The 21,228-nt window shown below is 39.3% G+C and overlaps 2 protein-coding genes across 4 annotated transcripts in view; one reads left to right on the top strand and one right to left on the bottom strand.

The window, feature by feature from the left end:
- The window catches only part of LOC127032985 (uncharacterized), a 20,840-nt gene extending 7,427 nt beyond the window's left edge, over window positions 1-13,413 (top strand). For 2 of the 3 annotated variants that reach the window (XM_050920675.1, XM_050920676.1), the window contains exons 2-4: window positions 5,487-5,588; window positions 12,006-12,115; window positions 12,844-13,413. In XM_050920675.1, coding sequence (XP_050776632.1) covers window positions 5,487-5,588; window positions 12,006-12,115; window positions 12,844-13,043 — 412 coding nt within the window. In that variant the 3' untranslated portion in view covers window positions 13,044-13,413. Of the gene's footprint in view, window positions 1-5,321; window positions 5,589-6,953; window positions 7,167-12,005; window positions 12,116-12,843 lie in introns of those variants that run through there. The other variant, XR_007768990.1, reaches the window with a different exon arrangement.
- PSMD12 (proteasome 26S subunit, non-ATPase 12) lies at window positions 4,497-21,228 on the bottom strand. The gene is made up of 11 exons (XM_050920661.1): window positions 21,056-21,228; window positions 17,576-17,635; window positions 17,139-17,267; window positions 13,685-13,792; window positions 11,000-11,104; window positions 9,477-9,626; window positions 9,179-9,313; window positions 8,399-8,511; window positions 7,173-7,347; window positions 6,381-6,458; window positions 4,497-4,950 (listed from the first exon to the last, which is right to left on the bottom strand). The coding sequence occupies exons 1-11, from the start codon at window positions 21,161-21,163 to the stop codon at window positions 4,741-4,743; spliced, it is 1,371 nt and encodes a 456-aa protein (XP_050776618.1). The 5' UTR covers window positions 21,164-21,228; the 3' UTR covers window positions 4,497-4,740.

Below are 21,228 nucleotides of genomic sequence, written 5' to 3'. Positions count from 1 at the left end.
AAAAACCAAAAAAAACCCCAATCCCCTCACCCTTTTCTCCCAAACTCACCATGTATTTGGTTCTCTAACTGGCCAGTTCCAGACAGGAATCCTGAGATGCAACACTCCCAGCAGCCTAACAGGACTATCCCATTCCTGCCCTTCTGCTGCTTGCACAGTAAGCCTATGGAGGAACTCAAACTCACACTTTTATCCCAGGACAGCAGGTTCTGGGATGGCTTGTTAAAACACAAGCTCCCCCTGACCAAACTGGGATAGGAAGGAACCAGGGGAAAGGCTCAGATCTACAAAGGATTTGATGTCAATGGAAGGTAAGAGCCCCAATATATATCCGGGCCTGGCTGACTTACCCAAGACCATACAACCAGTCAATGGCAGAGCTAAGGTTAGAACCAAACAGTAGTACTTAGCCCTATTAAGCAATAAAGCAAACTGTTTCCAGACAGTCATTTATGGGCTGACTGCTACTCTTAAGAGTATAACTATTTGACATTCCCCAAATAGTTCCTGTGATGTTCCATAAGGAGCAAAGGAGCGTCACCTCTTCTTTAAAAAAAAAAAAAAAAAAAAAAAGCCATGGGTCAAATTCCCTGGACCTAGATACTTTCAAGGTGTGGAGTTTGTGGTATTGGTGATTTTCAAACGGGCCCAGTGAAGTCTTTCTTGCTGGTCCACAGAATGAAATATTTTGAGAGCCAAGCAGTGTTGTGGGGAAGGCAACGGGAGAGGGTGTAGGTCCCTGAGAGGATTTCTCCCCTTTACAGGACGGTCCTCAGAATGACAAGATTGGAGAATCCAATTCAGAGATCCAGACCAGGCTGCTTTCTCAAACACACACATTCCTTTTCATTTTAATGAGGTCCTTACCTTATCTGGAGATATGCACTCTAGCCTGTAGGCATGCGCTCTTCCCCACAACAGCATAATGCTCAGATAGCACCATGAGGACACTGTTAAGATTATAGATCTCAGGTCTCTTTACATGCATGCATGTGCACCCACGCACAAGCCAACACGTCTTCATGTTGACCATAAGCTATTAATGAGGCAATCAGATGGGACACATCCTACCCTCTTTCAACCGTAAAAGTTTGCAGACCCTCCGTCTAAAGTAATTTAGAAATGAAGCATAACTTGAGATTGCTAAGAAGAGCTGCCATCTGGTGGCATTACCATCTTTTTTGATTTTCTCCAGTTCAGAACTATTTTCAAATAAGCATGCCAACAATTACAGTCATTCTGTCAGTGATAGAATAGTTACCTGCCAGCAAAGAACTTTCTCATGGTTCTTCTCCACAGCTAAAGAACTGCCTGGTTTCTATTCCACATAATTACTGTACTGCCTGTTTGCTCTAACTGTGCCAGTTGGGATTCCACCCTTATCTTGAGTTTCATGATCTATGATGTAGGTATTTGCACACTTCAGTCCCACATATTGACAATAACTTGCCCCACCCCCAAAGTAGCTCTTTTCTTGGATCTTCCAGCACCGAGTCATTTTTAAACAAGATTTTTCCTGAGTAACTTCAATAGTAAGTGATAAAAACTCATTTCTAGAGCCGGTTGTTTTACAAACATAGGCCCAGGTTGGGCAATTGGATCTGATAACACAGGAGCCCTGTGGAGCCCCATTGCCCCAGTTGCAGGATCAGTTCCATGCGTGAGTTCTGTTCCCTGCTTACAGCCCCCAGAAAAAACATACTTAATTTCAGCATTCCACCTAGCAACCCACTTCTCTTTACTCCTTAGCAGCGCAGTGAATCCTGTCATTTGTTCAGGAGCTGTGCTTTAAAAACTTCTGGATAACCACCCCACTGTGCTTGTGTCTTGAATACAGAGAGTTGAATGATGCTCTCAGACCTTCAGTTCTTATTTAACTTCCTTCACCCACCACTGTTTTGAGTGCAAGTTAAAAACATCAGCTGAAGACAAATGGTGTGCAGTTAAAAAGGCAGGTTCACACCCCCTAAACCTTCTTGATCCACAAGCAGGTAAACAGTAAACATTCAGGCAACCCAGACTTTGTTCTGTTTTCCTCACCTTTCCAGATAAAAATCAAGAAAGCAGCAGCTGCTTTTTATCTTCAAGAGGATGCAAAATTACCTGAGCCCAGAAGAGACCCACTGAGGTGAAGTAATCCCTGGCTTGCAGAATCAAGGCCTATATAGACACCACGGAATCCACGACAAGAATTATCATTACTTGTGGGGTGAATTGCAGGAACAGCAATGCCATAAAAGAGGGCAGGAAGTGAAGAATGATTTGTCTGCTAAGAGCACAAATTTAACAATATTAAATCACCTAATATTCTTGGCTAAGTAGTTTTAGGATACCTCTACACTGCAGTAAAAACAGCTGTGGCTGGCCTATGTCAGCTGACTTGGGAATACGGGGCTATATAACTGCAGTGTAGATGTTTGGGCTCAGCCCTGGGTCCCAAAGTCCATTCTCGAGCGTGAGCCCGAACATCTACACTGCAATTTGATAGCCCTGCAGCCTGAGCCCAGGTCAGCTGACACAGGCCACCAGAGTGTTTTATCGCAGTGTAGACATACCCTTAGACTGTACGTTATGTAGAATAACTGACCCTAGAGTCACAACCACAATGGGAAGAAAATTGGCTGTGTGGCAGTCAGTGTTCAAATTCCTGCTATGTCATAGGCTTCCTATGTGACTTTGGGCATGTACTTTAATCTCCCAGTGCCTCAGTTTCCCAACTCCAAAATGCTGTCTTTGTGTTGTCTAATGACACTGTAAGCTTCTGGGGGCAGGAGCTGTTTCTTCCTACATGTACAGCACCAAGCACAATGGGTCCTGGTCACATTTAAGGCCTCTAGACACCACCATAATACAAATGATAACAATGCTATAAATTACCAATGTTTTTCCATGCACGGGGATTTGACACTCTGGAACCCTTTGATTGGATAGCTGAGTTTTTGGTGAAGCTTCACGTATCCTGCAATGCTGTATGTGAGGTTCTATTTTGGCAGAGTTAGCTCAGTTATCCACACAGATCTACAGTTCACATTAATATTTAAAGGATAATGAGAATAGACAGACAACTTATGTAAAAGTCAAATTTAAAAAAAAAAAAAGAGACCTGAAATTCCAACAGAGGCACTAGAAGTTATATCTTTAGAAAATTTAAACAACCTTCTTTCTCAATACATTAATTGTAGTGCAGTACTAAATCTCTTACCAGCCAGTTATATACACTGAAATATACGCTGAAGAATATGTACACATCACAGAAAAAAAAATGATTGATACTTAGGTGCTTCAGAAAATTTTACTCAATGGATTTTCAAAAGCCTCCAACTCCCACTGATTTAAAAATTTGGCGTACAGCACTTACACAGCTTCTTTCATTAAAGGATTTGAAGGCACTTTCACGCACATTAATTTTAGTACTGAATTGGGCCTCAGCTCAACTCAGGACAGCAATCTAGTTCAAGACAGCACTGAAATATATGCTGAACTTTAGGCATGTGCTTAAATCCCATTGATTTACATTGTCCCAGCTGAATTAAATAGAAAAGTAACAGCATAAATAATGAAAAGGGCATTCAAATGTTAAGTAGTCAGTTTTAGCATCTAAGATACTGTAACACACATATTATTTAAAAAGCGTTTTTTTAACCTGATAAGTGTCCCTTTTAGCCTCTTCATTTCCATTAACTGTGAAATATCGAACATATTCTTGGTACTGGACTTTTCAAGGTAAGTTTCCAGTTCAAATTTTATAAAGTAATACATACCTCCCAAGGGATAAAAATTGATTTAAAAAAAAAATACCCAACCTATTATGTGTAGTGTTTGGCTCTCTAAATACCTGTGTGCCCAATCTTGGAGTTGTTGCACAGACTTCTAGAAACTGACACTTAAATTTCATCTTTGCTTTTTAGATTCTTCAGAGGCTTCTCTTGGCATCTGGAAAGCCACTCCACCCCTCCTTGTCTCTCTTATGACCAGTTCAAACAAGCAAGTCTCTCTTGTCTGGAATATAATTAAGGCAAAATGAACAGAACAAGAGGGTGGATTTGAAGCATCATCCAAGTTAATTATGTGCTACTGGTGCCATTACAAATTAAAATTCACAACCCAGTTAAATTAAGGAGCTGGCCAATACCCATAAAAGCAAGGCAATTCAGAGCTATGTCTTTGAAATCCAAGCTGCCTTTATAAGATGAGGTGCTGGGTTTAAAACCACTGCAATACTGAAGCACAAAGAAAAATAAAGCATTAGTCTTAAACCTGAATTTCTTGGCCTTTATACAAGTTAGACCTCTGACATATTAAATATTTATCATTGTATGTTACAAATAAAATGCACCACAGTAAAACACTTGCCAAAAATGTCACAGCATACCCCACACATCTTAAAAACAAAAGTAACTGAGTAAAGAAATAAGTGTAGACTTATTTCTCAGGTGGATCAAGACAAACATCTACAAATTTATAAAAACAACTACTGGGATAAATCACAAGACTAATTTTGATAACACAGGCAATACATTTTATTATGTTTTCACCAACTGTAGCAAAAAATGTTTAACAATTAACAGATAATCAAGGGAACTTAATTATCAACAAGACTTCCAAGAGATATTATTCATGTTTTAAGTTTTAGACAGGAGGGTTTGGGTAGGGAGAAAATAAACCAAATATACACTGGGGTAATAGTCTATTACCAAGTTTTAATGCCTTCTTCAAAAGCATTAAGTATACTGAAGCATCTTATTGCAGGTTATGTATCATTTCCTCTTTGGCAATAAGATGTGTGGTTTTGTTAACTAGGGCCATCAGTGAGTTGAGCTTGTGAGACCAGTCATTGAGTAGGTTATTTGGGTCCTTGGGCCTCTGGAAATTGATAATTCCTGCCAACCTGTCTACTTTTGCAAAGATGGTCTTATTTACTACTAGGTTGGACAGGAATTCCTCCGATTCCTGCAAAGGAGACAAACGGCACTGAATCAGGAGAATAGCATTTGTAATTAACAAAATACTTAACTGGAAATTTGGAAAGAACACAACAGCAGTGTGACTGAGGTATTACCAATACTAACAGTAATACAGTCTATTAGAATTACAGTACTAATAATGGCCATAATATTTAATATTAATACCTCTGGCATTGGAATTATGTTGTAGCTGCTGAACTACCTAGGGTCAACAAGCTTCTGATGTTAGCCACACTAAACAGCTAACATCTATTTTCAGTTCAAGATGCATCTAAAAACTTTCAAACTGCACAAGTCAAATACACCTGAAAGCCTCTTAAGGTACATTGGGAGCACTTGGCTAAACAGCTTCCAGAACATGCTTTCTGCTGCTAAATTCCACACCAATTACACTGTACAAACATTGGTCAGGTAAATTATGCTTCTGTGAGGTGGTGTTGTGCAGAGCAGGAGCTGCAATTAAACACCTTAAAGCAAATACTCTGAACTAAACAAGCTGTGAATTTGCCCTCTCCATGCTAGATGCTGCTACGAGTGGAAACAAGTTTTGCCACTTGGAAGACTTAAAAATGAAAGACCTATGTTCAAGAAGAGTGACAAATCCATAAACCAGGGAGTTCAAAGGTAAGGAAGAAACCCTATATCATTAGTCAGTTTTAACCAAGTATTGCTGAGGGCCTGAACAGTGGAATATACTATCTAGGTACAGTATAGAACCTGATGCTAACACTCCTTCAGATTTGATTTGCCTTGTGTGTTTATTCTTTGCCTTGTAACAACTTGAATGCTGTTTTGCGATACAAAATTCTATTCTAAAACCTTGAATAGGCAAGTGTTCGAAGTGTAGCCTATAAACATATTATCAGAGGCAAAATGAAAAATATTCTATTTAACATCTGTATTATTACTCCTGAGGGATTTTAAACAGTTTCTCAATTATAATCATTGAACCAAAATTAAATTTATGTTACCGGAATCTCTCTGAAATTTAATATCGTTTTTTTTCCCATTTAGTTTCTGATGGTAACAGCTGGAAAGCATTGGTTATACCAGGATGGGCATCAGAGACTAAAGGCAATATTGTCAGGGCTGTTGTGAGGATAGATACATTAAAATAAAAGGTTGTGAGGCGCTCAGATACTACAGTGATAGGCATAACTATGAGAGAGAGAGAAAAAAAATGTCTCCAGGTTCTTTATTCAGAGTGGTATATTTCTGTCTCCTCTTTCTGCACTGGATGCATGGCTGTTCCAAAACACTATTTGTGATAGACTTGTAATATAGTTTTAATCTTAAAAAAATACCCAATGCAAATAAATGCAAATGAAGTCCAAGTGCTATTTTGTTGAATACTGAGTTCTCTACCACATGGACACATCTAAGAAGAATGCTGAGGATATCCTGAGCAACACTTACATCAACAGATAGATCCAGGAGCTGTGCCATCCTCTTCATTGTAATTCTGGTATAATATTTTGCCATTATTCTAATATTCTGGAATAAAAGTGTTCAGAATAGAAGGTTATTTGTAAAAAAATAACTGACACAGGCTGCAAAAATATAACAGTCAATGTTAAAAACGGATTAGGACTTGTGTTGGTATAATGGCTTATCCAGAGAAAGGTATGCAAATGAATAAGGGGTCTTTTCTTGGACACATACAATTCTCCTGCATATACCAAGACAAGCTACTGCCTCTCAAACTAATAACTAATGAAGTCAGTCACTAACTACAGATTTAAACAGCAATCTTTTCAAGTTTTTGCCCTAATTTCAGAGGGCCGAGTCTTACAATTTACGTAAACCCTATTTATATATTAAGTATTTGTTTGCACTTGTGCTATTTTGTTTATAATTCCATTGTTTGCTCAAACAAACTGCTATATTCCAATCTGTTAAAGTGAAAGCAAAAATTAGTTTATGATTTCCGAACCGATGTGGTGGAATGTGCATTACTCTCAGAGTGCTCGATCTACTTTTTTGACACAGCATCAGCTGCTAGCCAAGAGACATACCTACAGAACAAACACATCAGGAATGCAAAAGGAGAATTAGAACATTATGGAAAGAAGAAAAGACAACTTATCAGTTGCTCTCATATCTTCTCTCCTGTCGCTCTCTTTATAAATAAAGTAAGCAAAAGGCATTTCTAGCAATTCCATGCTTAATTTATATCGTAAGAATGGTTAAAAAGCAGGCTATACTTACGTGCTCCACAACTCTGTTCTTTAAGTCTTTCCATCTCTTTTCACCTTCCTCTGTATAACCAAAGACGTCTGTGGCAGGACTGTCAAGACTTCCTTCTCTTAATTCCTTTCCATATTCCTCAACTAGGACGGTCCAGCGCATCAACTCCATAGTGGTAAATAGTTTTAAAAGATCTCTGTAAATGGTTTAATGTAATCAGTTCACAATTCTATACCAACAAAACTTGTATTTTGTATTAAAAATCCTGCCAACAGACAAATACAAGGCAAACATAATTTTATCACTACTACTCATAACTTTTAATTCTACTCAGCACTTTAAAAATTCATAATCCACAAACAGGAAGTTTTTATATTAACATTTCCTACTGACTGACTGATTCACACACACATTCACTTTATGGCCTCAATTTCCGCTTCTTCATACCATATGTTATCTTAGAATTTGGCACAATTTTGCACAGGTGGCTATCAAACCATTTTACACCCACTTTGCACAGCTGTAGTTGACTATACAAGCCGCATGGTATGGTTTTGGGAGAGTCAGATACTCAGAGATAAATTTAAAAGGGGTTGTCATCAACTCAGCTTGTCTTGTCTATCTGCAATTCTGCATGCAAAACTTGTATGTACATTCATGGGTGCAAACAACATTTAAGGATATAAAAGTAATTTATGCTTGATTTGTACTCAGTGTGCTTATGCAAAAAGGGTTTGCATATGTAAATTCTATCACTTGCATGTAATAACTGCATATGGACCGTATTCTGAACATTAGACTCTCAGTATTATTTAGTGAAGTATTATGGAATAGTAGCTGTTCAGATTATGTCCATAATACAGAACTCTCCATCACAGACACACATTTGTGTTAAGTTACTATTTATAATTCTGACTTGCACACACTCAAACATCTTTATAGATTTTTTTTCCACACCACATTGATTGTATAGGAAATACTGACAATAGACCAGTGGTTCTCAACCCATGGCCTAATCAGCACAGAGCTGTGGCCCATGGGACATCCTCAGGGCCATACAGGTAGTATTGGATCCAGCCCACATAACACATTGTGGGCCACATATGCGGCCCACAATTGTAAATAGTCTACTGCAGTGGTTTTCAACCTAACAGTAGCTGAATCCCCTCTGCCTTCAAAACACTCCTTAAAGGGCTGGGTTTGGTTTTTTTGTTTTTGTCAGAGTGGACTATTCAAAAGATACTTACTTATACTTAGGGATTTCTTCTAGTTTTTTGTCACTGCTTATTCTGTGTACCAAATCAGACTGTTCATTGTCATAAGGTGAAAGGATAACATACAGAACAACGTTCTTCAGTTCCTGTTCAAAAGAAAACATGGTTTGTTTTTTATTACAGAAAAACAGCCAGAAAAAACAACACAATACTGATGTCAAAGTAAAAGCATTTCTCAGAGTATGAATAAAATCTATGTGAGGCTAATCTACTCTACATATAACAATATACATTCTGTAAGGCTCAAATTTATTAGGAAACTAAGGTAATAAAACAAAATAAAAATAAATTTAATAATTAAATTTGTAGAAACAAAATTTTTACATTTTGATCACACGGCAAGATGATTCAGGTCAAGTTATTTGTTTTTCTCTTAAATGCTATTATTACAATCTTGAGTTTGCAGCATTTGCATTGTGCACATGGTTTCAGAGCTAGCTCCATAAATTAAGAAAAATACTGTTCAGAATTTAATTTCACAAGCTGTTTCTAGGCTTTCACTCATGAAATGGAGAAGTTCAGTCATCCTCAGAATTTAAGACAACATACACTATGTCCTTGATACAAATAATGATTACATAAGGACACTGAATTGCTTTTATTATATTCCTCCTTATGTAGACAGTTTGTTAATGTTCATATACAGATAGATGGGCTAAAGGATCCATGTTCATCTAATCAATACAGTAAATATAAAGTAAAATGGATATTTGCCACTGTGAACTCCTGCAGTTCCATTTGCAATGCTTTTACCTGCTGCCATTTTTCACTTTCAGCCTGGATGCAAGGAGTATCATAAATGGCTCTGTAGTGCTTACAGATTGAGAGGTAGGAACCTTCATGTTGATCCAGCTGAATCATTAAGTTGTAGTATTTCAGCTTTAATTTCTGAAACAATTTCAAACAAATGTCAAAATTAAAAACAGATCCACTAATCTCACAAATTACATCCAATTGAATTCCAAAGACTGATTATACAAAAACTCCTGTGCATGAAGAGAATGCATGCCACAGACTGACAGAAAAAAAAAAATCCCTCCATCAACTTTACCTCCGTGTTTTCTTCCTGGAAAAATTTGGTGTTAATTTTTTTGCTGATAATTTGGGTCCGAACATAGTCTTTTACAGCCAAACAGAGTCTCATCTGCTCCAAGATGAATTCCACCCGCTCTTTCTTTTCCATTGAACCATAGGTTTCCACCTAAAAAGGAAATTGAAGTGTTTAACTCTATGGATCTTTATTTAATAATGTTAAGGAGAGAAGCATGCCTTTCTACCAAAGATTTTCATCATACTTCTTTCATGTGCTTATTATAAAATATTTAGCTTTAAACCAAAGCTGCTATATGTATAATTCTACTGCACAGACTCACTGAGCATCATATGTATGTTATAACAGAGGACAAATTTATATGGTCTGACTGTATGCATTAAAATCACCCAAAGAGAATACATATAAGATAAAATTCCCCCAAAACTTGCCTTATATACTTGTTTGTGCATGCATAGCCCAACTTATACAACATGCATACACAAACCCCAACTGACATGCCTCATTTATGCACAGATACATTTAAACATTTGCCCCTTGTTTTCTGGAAAAGTTTCTTAAGAAAAAACAAACGAGGAGTCCTTGTGGCACCTTAGAGACTAACTAATGTATTTGGGCATAAGCTTTCATGGGCTAAAACCCACTTCATCAGATACATCTCCACTCCAGGTATCTGATGATGTGGGTTTTAGCCCATGAAAGCTTATGCTCAAATAAATTTGTTAGTCTCTAAGGTGCCACAAGGACTCCTCGTTGTTTTTGCTGATACGGACTAACACGGCTACCAGTCTGAAACCTTTCTTAAGGCATGAAAATTAGCTGCTTGCTTACACTCAGAAGTCTCTACCTTGGAACAAAGCACCCACACGCTAGATGACGAAATAATGACGTTCATTAGCTCTGAAAGAAGTGTATCCACCCTTTCAGCAGAAAAAATGGTGGTTGTTATGTGACAAACAGATGGGAATTCTCAGGCTCTCAAGAAATAGAGATGTGAAAAAGTGTAGGGTTCTCTTTGGCTATACCCTCACATCCTTAAATCAGCCCAGTCCTAAGGATTCCTTCTACACAAAGGACCCACACACTACTCTTAACAGAAGAAAACATGGGAGGGAATTCCTTCCAGACACATCAACAGCCAATTCCCTGTGCCAAATTCATGTAAAAAAACGCAACAAAGAACAAGTGGATCCAAGAACACTTCATTTTGAATGACGGCCTGAGAGAGTTTGAACTCTCCGTTCCAGAAGTCAAAAGATTAACTAGGACTAAACCTTCTGTATCAGCTAATACATGGGAACTCCCTTTCCCAAAAGGGAAATATTCCAAGTAATTTTCAGCATCAGCCAAATTAGCAGAGCTAGAGCATTTTAAATCTAATTACAATTCCACTGAAGATAGTTAATTGGTTCCTGGGTAGCTATGCTTGATTAAGCCTCAAATCTCGCTACAAACAACTGTCAGTCGGTGAGAAATTGTTGATTTTTGTACGTGAAACACTTATGAACCACATGATGCGTTACCTGTAGTTCTTGCAAAATTGAAGCAGCTTCTTTCACATCACCATTTTGTTCTTTTATTGTTGCAAGTGTATTTGTAAGACGAGCACGCTCAATTTCCACGTATATCTGGAATTAAAATAAAATCCAACATTGAAACTTATTTTACTAAGTAAAAGTGTATTACATCTCAGGCTGTGATATACACATCTGCATAACTTTACCCCCACGAGTAGTCTCACTGAAATCTTTCTACTGTTCTTCAAATGAAGTGAACATAATGTGATGACTTTGTGAGTAAAGCATTAATTTATGTTACACCTTTAGGAAATGTTTCCATAGAAGTTCTCTCTGTGCTACAATAAGAGTTTAATATTTGGAAACTCAAATTACATTGAAGAATAGTGTATAGTCTGTATTTAAAAAACATTACAATAGGAAACACTTCTTTTTAATATTTCGTTAGTCGATCTATTGTTCACCACCAGTGCTGTAGCCCTGGAAATATTCAGATAAGAGATACAGCAGGGGCAGTAACACTGTAAAGCTCCCTCTGTTACTCAGTCTCAGCCCCGATCTGGAAGAACAGCATCTAGGAATAAGATAGTTCATTCACCTCTCTACCAAGATTCTCAGTGAAGCAAACTATGATGGTTCATTTTGTGATGGGAACTGTTATCTGCCACAAACTGGACAGAGACCATTTCCTTTTACAAGCACTTCTGACCAGCCATCAGTTAACAACTTTTGGTTACTAGCTACCTAGGCTTGATTTGAACTGGTAACAGGCGTAAGAGTAAATAAACACAGACTTTGCTCAATAGAAAGTACATTTTCCAAGAGGAAGGCTAGGACAACTCAGCCATCGACTCAGTATTCTATGTAACACTTCCTATTTTGTTAATTTTCTATCATACCTAATAAGACTAAGAGTAAGATACATGTGTAACATAATTTTATAAATATACAATTTGTAACATCACACCTCAGCTGCTGAAAACAGGTGTGTTTTGTCATTGCAACTGCATAGGTTCTTCCAGACCATCTGGCACACTAGCATCATCCTCAATGACTTGAAGAAGGGTTTTATTTTGCCTTTCATCAAAAAGGGCAGCAAGGCTGAAGGGAGTAACTACCGAGGTATTATACTGTTGGCAGTCCCAGGAAGTCTTTGTTTCCATGTTAATGTCTTGAATTCGTGATGCATTTCACAACAAAGTCTGTGCTGTTTGAGACCTGGTCATTCCACTAACAACCAGATCTTTACCTTGAGACAACCTTTTCTTAAAGTATAGGCCTTTATAGGCAGGCCTGCATATATATATATCCTAATACCTACTATGCTGTGTTTAACTCCAGGGCAAAGATTTTGGTTCTTGAGGTTCTACTGAGTGCATGATGTTACATTGGAGGAGGAGGCTTATACATGGAATAAAGCAGTGATATTCGGACCTGTATGAGTTAGCAGTGAAAGAAAGAATTGCTTATCACTGTAGAGAGCGATATGAACCAGAAAAACCCATGGATTTTTTTAATACACATTTGGGCAAAAAATTCTGAGATAGATCAAATAATGCCAGTCTTCCATTCCACCTGACTCTGCTTTTTCCATCCTTGTCCACTTCCCTCTGGTCTCTTCCTTCACTTTTATGTCTATTTGTGCATTCTGTTTTTTGTATAATTTTCCTCACCCTAACATGTTACATCTGTGTAAAATTGTCTGATTTTTTATTGTCCAGTCTTGCAGTGTTGACAAGTTGCATAACTGCATAATTTTATTGCAAATCCTGTGAATTGTGCAGTATTTAGTAACATATACAAGGTGTAAGTCATTTACCTTTTTGTTGTTTGATTATGAAAATTAACAGATATGTTAATCACCAAAAAAGGAATGCTGCTACACTGTCGGCAATCTCATTGTCACCAAAAGCTTCAGTGGTGCAGTAAGACTGCCATTGATGGAAACAGACTGGACATCCAACTAAATTGTCTGAAGAATCAAGCCAGAGATCTATCCAGGGGGTATTCGATGTGCAAGGAAGCTATGTCCCTTCCAAATTTGCCTTGATGATGATGATATGTATACAACTTTAAGTCAACAATAAGTACCGAAAATAAATCTTAAAAAGACATTGTTGGGACCAGTTGAACTCAGCATTTGCATTTTTTAAAAGCAAAGTTTACAAAAGCTGAGGCTAATAGAAATGTTTCCATGAATTATATTTTTGTTCCTTGCTTTTTTTAAATTCCTACATCCAGATTTTTAAACAAAAAAATCACATTTCGTGTTTGGAAAAGAAGCATTCGACAGCATGCTAATCCACCAGAATAAGGAAGTAAAACTGACTAGTCTATTTTTATTTCGCAAAAGGAGAAATGTAAAAAATAAACCACCACTACAAATAGTGACAAATAAATTGAATTTTTTAGAATTCTCAGCTTTAATACTTGAAGGTGTCATTAAGATAGAGACTTAAAAAAAAGTTAGTATTCCAACAAGCTACTTAAATGAGCAATATAGGGAAGTAATTTTCCAAGATATTTTGAATAGAAATATACAGATTTCCTTATCATATTAATTTCAAAATGTATTTTGGCTCTCTCTCTAACCAGAAAAAGGAAACGAGACATGCTTTAAGGAAGGCAAATATCCTTTTTATTACACCACTAGACATCAAAGGGTTCCAGTCTGAAAACAAAAAGTCTTACCTTTCCTTCTGTTACCATACGCAGTGTGTCTATTAATCGCAGTTTGATTGGTAGGTCTGTAATCTCCTCAACATAGGTACAGCACTGCTGGACCATTTTAGCAACTGCCTGGTATAAACAATGGAAAACAAAATATTACTCTATTTTTAGATTTCTAGAAGTCTGCCAAAAATATAATTTTGGGGCATTTGTAATCAAATGTTAAGATATAAGAACTATTAATATCAAAGTAAATGGACTCTCTCCCAAAATAAGCATGGGGGTGTGTTGGAGGGGCTGTTTTCACTCCTACTAGGCATGAACTTAATAGGGTAAAAGAGAAGGATAAAAGACCCATGGCATGGCCATGGCTGGCTTGGGGCAACTGACTTGGGCTTGTGAGGTTACAGCTGCAGGGCTAAAAATTGCTGTGTAGATGTTTGGGCCCACCCTCACAGAGCTTGGGCTCCAGCCTGAGTCCAAACATCTACACAGCAATTTTTCAGCCCGAGCTCCAGGAGTTCGGGTCAGCTGACTCAGGTCAGCCACAAGTTATTTATCCCCTGGTATAACCGAAGTGAGCAGACGCCCTTCCACAGGAAGATATTACTGAGATCAGAGGCTGGCTCAAGTCAAACAGGATGTGTCTGTATCACTTCTCTCAAACTTGTTCTCAACTCACTTGAAGAGCAGAATTGACATTTTCTTGTGCCAAATCAAACTGACTACTTAGCAGGCTGGAAAGAGCTTATCTGCTTGCTACCCAATTTCCATAATATAAAAGGAAGTGCTCAGTATGCATTTTACCCTGGTCTAAATCAATAGTGGTGTATACTGTCCCTTCCTTTGTGGTATCTGTAAATGTCTTGAAAAATATAAAGTTATTTCTGATTGATGTCAGCATACCATTTCAAATGTACGCGTTCTCACATGAAGTGTAGACCATGATAAACCACAACAGTTCTGTTTAACATCACACTTTACATGTAAACCAAAACCTATAATATCAATTTCATTATTCATTTTCTTCTGGAAAAAGTCAGTTTTACCATTGTGAGCCAATTACTGCTCTGCCGTACTATTATATTTGTATTCCACTATGTGCTAAGTATCTTAGTCCTTTTGTTCCTTCTTCTCAACACAAAAGGGTGAAAAAAAAAGTACAACTAAAGTTTTTGCAAACTCAAAATATATCTCCTTCCACACAGCTCAGTTTGCTCTGCTATCAAGCATAAATAAAAATATCCTCTACATTTACAATCACTAAAATAAAATTAGAACATATCAATCTTCTTAAGTCTGAAGGCAAGAGCTGATCACCAGCTAGGGTCAAGTACAAATCCCCCTATGATATAACATTATTGAATAGCTAGGTGCATTTAAAGAGGTGGAGGTTACAACTTCATCGGAAATATCAGACTTTGCAATCCTCATGTACCTTACATGACTATTAACTGATTAGTTCATTAAGCCTTGTTAAGTAAAGAAGAATGGTTGACACCCAGGATTTAGTGGGGAAATAAAGTCAACCGTTAGATATACATATAAGTGAAAGCCACTAGTAATCCTGTTTCATATGAGCTAGATCATGCTTGACCAGTGCAGATTATTGTCTTTCATGAGACTTGAATAAACTGAAATTGTAGGCAATCCCAAGCATCAGCAGTTCAGAAACACTTGACATACAAGACTAGCATACTAGTTAAGAACAGCTTAATAACACATTATCTTGGACTGAAAAGGAAGCAGACCTCAGTGATCAGGGCTAAGTATCTCTCGCAGACAACACAGCAGAGAATAGGTAGGCAATACACCATGGGTTATACACTTTGGACTGCTTAATGGAATTTTACATTTCAGGCTGTCCCTTGCTCTGCTTCATCACCACCCCACCCAACACTGGTGTATCATTTCCATAATATATCAGTTGGAGCATATGACAGAGTACTCGCTAATGCTAGTGCATGACAGTGGGGTCCTATTCCAGGGTGCACATTGGCAGAGATCCATCCCCGCTAACAATAAATGAGAAAGTCTAAAAAAAGAAATTAATATAAAACCTGTATTGGGTCTCGTATTGTTTATTCTTGATATCACCAACAGGTAACAGGGAGGTGTAGAAATATGAACCATGAAATTGAGTAAGAGTGAACAGATATAAAGAAGACCAAAATGGAATGGGCAAACAAGACGTCTCTTTATCGTGCATGGATTTTTGGCATTTCATGAGGCTTGGGGAAAATATAGTATGACCAATGTATTAAAACAAAACCAGATACAGTGCCATGGTGACAACAGGGTTAAAGGCTAGATAGACAGATGAAGAAAAAGGAACTGGTGTTGCTAGTCATCAGAGACCTGAAACATAGGAGTAGCATGAGGTAGCGACCAAGAAGGTTTAACAAATGCTGGAAATGAGCAAGAAATGGAGGAGATTGGAATTGATACAAAAAGCTGCATAGGATGTTTAAATATTGTGTTTAAAGTGAAAGCTACTGAAGAGGCATAAAGGGAGGAGAACAGGAATCTATGATTACAACTAAGAGGCTAGAAAAAAATATATCAGAAATAAGATTCAAAGACAAGAACTAGAAATAAAGGGACAAAGTCAGTGAAGTTTTTTGAATTGATGTTAAGCTCCAGAACAAAGTGACTGAAATTTAACAGAATCCCACATTCACAGCAAATTAAAGATGTGTTCACTCAGAGGAATTAGTGAACAGATTACTGTTGATACAGCAGCAGGGCACTAGGAGCTTTAGAAATATATGAAGACAAAGGGTAACATTTTCAAAAGCAACTCAGGCACTTAGGAGTCGAAGCCCCATTGACCTGCAGTGAAACTCAAAAGCCTAAATCACTTTTGAAAATTTTACACATAGGCACTGTCCCAAGAATTTGCAGACAACCTAACAAAACAAATGAACAGAAGAGAAAAAACAAAAAAAGCAACATGAGTGAAGGCTGCAGTTAAGCATGCATGAGTGTGTGCATATTAGGGATGTAAATACCATTTTTAAAAGTATCCCTTTTAACTATTAAAATTATATTGTTTAACTGTTTAATCTTGAACATGATGGGGGCCCCACCCGGCAGGGGTCCAGTGCTGACGCCTGTCCCCACCCGCCGCCTGTCCAGCAGGGATCCGGAGCTGCTGCCAATCTGTTTTAAAAATTAACTGTAATATATTAACGGTAAGGCTAATACTTATTCGTTAACCATTTAACTGTTTAGTATTTTACATCCCTAGTGCATTTTTCAGTAGGCTAATGTGGATGACAGCAGGGTGAATTTAGCACACAAGCCTCCTTAAATAAGCCTATCAGAAGCAGCAACAGAAACTGACATTAGTATATACAGAAGGATATTAAAACACAAACAGCACAGGCACTACACAGAAAGGGAATTAGAAAGGTAACATGGTATCTTTCCTTCCTAAACAGCTGCATTTCTTTGTTTAAAAAAATGTAGTCACCTGTTTTAACTGACTTCTTCTCTTTGACAGAATAATAATATTTTCATTAAGAGCATCCCAATCTTTAGCTTCATAACACATTTTTACTACAGCAACCAAGATACGGGACGTGGAAACCATATCAGAGGCCTGCAACAAACAAAAAGTGCATTAGTTATTACATATAAAACTTAAACTACTGAGCCACTACCACTGCAGAGCCTTGACAATACAAAGACAGGAGCAATCCATTATAACTCCAGACCCACCATCTTCAAAAGAATGGGGAAATATGGCACAGAGCCAGACCCCTACTCCACCGCCCCCAGCTACACCACCATCAAAGGTAAGGGGGAAAATGGCAGAGCCAGACACTCTAATTTCCCACTATACCACTATCTGCCAGAAAAAGGTTAACACCCCAGAAATAAATGTGCTGCACAGCATAATCGACTTACCGTTCGTGTCTGTTTTTCCAAAGAGAGTAAGGTTTCAATGACCTCTTGAAGTCTTCCTTCCTAATATCATGGACAAACAGTATTAGGACCAACATTGAAAAAAATATAGTATAGTTTAACCCAAGAATAGCTACATCTGTTATAGAAGAAAAAGCATATAGCAAAGTCGGGGTGAAAGACTAATTTCAACGTAGTTTATTTCTTTGACAAGGAAGATAGGAATAAACATTAATACTCAGCATTTACATATCACTTTTCATCTGTATATCTCAAAGCGCCTTACAAAGGTGGATAAGTATCATTACCCCCATTTTTTTTTTTTTTATGGATGGGGAAACACAGAAATTAAGGAACAAAATTACAGAGTGGCCTTTGGTTTTGAGTGCCTAACTTGGGACAGCTTGGGTCTGATGTTCAGAGATCATGACCACACATTGATCTCATTGACATCATTTGGACCGGTCACAGCTCAGCATTCCTAAAAATCAGGACTTTGTGCGTCTGAAACCCAGCATCCAAACACTGAGATGCACAAAATCAAAAGCCACTTCTGAAAGTATCTGTTAAATAACTCACCCAAAATAACACAGCTAGTTAGTGATGGAGCCAGGAATACAACCAGATCACTTGAGTCACAAATCCATTCCCTCTTTCTCATGTAAAATGTGTCTATGCTTTATTTATGTAAATTTTAGAAAATCCCACCTTCAGATACTGCCTCATGGAAGCCCAAACATCCCAAAAGTATATTTATCAGAAAGGCACGGCATATTTAAAGTTCCCTCATTTTAAACATAATTTAGTTGTTGTAGTACAGGGGTTGGCAACCCTTCAGAAACGGTGTGCCGAGTCTTCATTTATTCACTCCAATTTAAGGTTTTGTGTGCCAGTAATAAATTTTAACATTTTTAGAAGGTCTCTTTCTATACGTCTACAACATATAACTAAACTATCGTTGTATGTAAAGTAAATAAGGTTTTTAAAATGTTTAAGAAGTTTCATTTAAAATTAAATTAAAATGCAGAGCCCCCTGGACCGGTGGCCAGGACCCGGGCAGTGTTGAGTGCCACTGAAAATCAGCTCGCGTGCCCCCTTCGGCACACGTGCCATAGGTTGCCTACCCCTCTTATAGTATATCTCAGCTTTCCTTGAAATTCACAGAACCATTGAGAACTCCACACAGAAGTGATACTCAGTTGCAACAGTACACATTTTCACATTAGGAACCTGGAGTTATGAATAATCTCAGGGCTGTCAAACTATGACGATTTGAATGAGAGAATTTCAAAAAGCTGCCAGTTTAAACGTATAGCTGACTATAACACAAAATAAAAAAAAAAAAAGAAAAACAGAACACATTCCCTCACCTAGAAAGTTAGCTTAAGTAACAGTATGGCGAAGGTAGGAATGTAACTATCAATTTGAAAAGAAGTATATTCCTCCTCTCCCAGTATACCCATAAGCCTCCATTCTCACATGACACACAGTAAGGCTGTGTCTTGACAAGGAAATGTGGTCAAGCTTGAACATATGCTAGATAAGCCAGACTTAAATTCCTAAACACAACTTTCTTCCGAATGAAGATGAAAGGTAACACCTGTAATTTGCTTTAGTCGGCCAAATTCTAGTCTAGGCTAGAACATGACCACCTGCATTAAACTACCTGCATTTACACTAGGAAAAAACAAGTTGAGTTTGGGTCAGGCTTAGGACTGCTTAACCTAGTCAAGACAAAGTCTAAGTAAATATAAATGTAGTTAAATACTGTAACAAAAACCATTGCTGCTACACATCTCTCTCCTGATATTAAACAGAGCAAGCTAGGAGGTAGGTGACACATGCCTGTGCACTTCATATACATCCTAATCATGGTAGTACAATGCCTGCACTCATTGGATACTGTGGACTATATGTCCTATATTTGTCTATGGGATTTAAAGGCCATTGTAAGGAACTTTAGATCCAAAAACTGAGATTGAATTTCGAAACAAGTATTATAGCAACACTTAATAGAAATGTTTGTAACAAACATTGCACCACTGGGCTACTTAAGCTTAAAAACTGGAAGAATTTTTAGAAAGCATTAAGGTATCAGTAATACAGATATGGGAATTTGCTTCCAAAAGTTACTTCTATCCTGACCAAATCCCTTGAAATTGTGTACCGCGGCTTATCTAGTATATGTCCACCTACAATCACAGAATTAAAGTGCACACTGACATATATGGCCTGGCTGACTACAATGCAGGGTAATAGCCTTGGTTTCCTAATTCTTGTACATCACAACTGTACACGTGTCATACCTGGTATTAGTCCACCTCCTCCCTATGCAATTTTGCAGGCTACACCTATTGGGAAAGGCCAAGTGCGGCATAAAGGCCTAGATCTGGCTGCTCCAAAGTGTGGGGGGTGGGGTGGGGTGATGGAATGATGCCTCCAGGATCCCAATGTATGCTGCATTGGGCAGTCTGTGTCTGGCTATGCTGAAGTAGAGGGATTACGAGGAGGTGCAGTTTTGTCACTACACACAATCCATAGCTGCTCTCCTGGGATTCTGCTGTATGTAGGGGCAAACTTGACCCGTGCTTATCTATGCAGAGACAGCCCCCTTTCCCGCACACAAAGGCCTTAAAATGTCAGGTATCAAGGGAACACAATTGTTTGCCACAAGCTGGGAGCAGAGGACAGGGAATGGATCACTGGATGATTGACTCTGAACCACTTGACACTGGCCACTGTAGGCAGCCAGGACACTGGACTAGATGGATCATTAGGCGACCCAGTATGGTCGTTCTTATATTCTTACACGGTCCCCATCCTCCCGCCGGGATTCCATCACACAGCGCCCTCTGTGCTTGCCTAGAGCTGCACGCTTGTGGGTATTCTCTCTCCCCAGATCCCTTGTGCACCAGTCACCAGGCTGGTGGCCTTGTGCCTCCTGTCCATCCCATAAGCGGCACACGCCCCTGGAAAGCAGGTCTGTCTATCTCACCGGCAACGGAGCAGCCTGCAGCTAGGACGCGCGACGGGGCGCAAGCTAGAGGACAGGGGGCCTGTGCTGGATGAAGCGGGGAGGGGCACGGCTCTGTCAATAGCAGGAGATGGGGCATGACACAGCTCTATCAAGCCAGGAGCGCTCCCATCCCATCTCATCCCACGCCGCTTCCGCACCCCCGCTGTGCCCCCCAGCGCATTTGCCCCTCCTCCCCTCCGTTTCCGCAGGGGGGCGGACCCCTGGCGTGCCTGCCCCCCGCCGGGAATGGGCACTGACCCCCCCGGCCCTGCCCATCCCCCCGCGCAGAGAGGGGCTCTCCCCCACGGCGTGCGCGCCGGGCGCTTCCTGCGGCGTCCCTCCCTCAGCCCCCTGGCACCGCTCTGGGGCAGGCGAGCGTCCCCCGGCCTGGGCCGTCTCCCCCGCGGGCGGCCTAGCCCGGGCCGCGCCATGACTCAGCCCAGCCGCGGCCGCCGGCTCCCCTTTACCTGGGCCAGCCGCTCGCACTCGGGCAGGCGCTGGTCCACCGTGGCGCTGTAATCCACCTCCATCTTCACGATGCGGCCGTCGGACCGCTCCGCGCCGTCGTCCGCCATCCCCCCGGCTGGGCTCCGCGCGGCGTCCCCGGCCCGGCCTCAAACACACACCGGAAACCAGCAGG

Source organism: Gopherus flavomarginatus, chromosome 12, assembly GCF_025201925.1.
Source record: "Gopherus flavomarginatus isolate rGopFla2 chromosome 12, rGopFla2.mat.asm, whole genome shotgun sequence".
Taxonomy (NCBI): domain Eukaryota; kingdom Metazoa; phylum Chordata; order Testudines; family Testudinidae; genus Gopherus; species Gopherus flavomarginatus.
Note: the sequence above shows the minus strand (reverse complement) of the source record. Positions and strands in the feature narration are given on the sequence as shown.

Coding starts and splice junctions, on each gene's coding strand:
- PSMD12 (XM_050920661.1), bottom strand. CDS start 21,163: ATGGCGGACGACGGCGCGGAGCGGTCCGACGGCCGCATCGTGAAGATG. Junction 17,636..21,055: donor AGTGCGAGCGGCTGGCCCAG/GTAAAGGGGAGC, acceptor CCATGATATTAG/GAAGGAAGACTTCAAGAGGT. Junction 9,314..9,476: donor TCCAGGAAGAAAACACGGAG/GTAAAGTTGATG, acceptor AAATTGTTTCAG/AAATTAAAGCTGAAATACTA.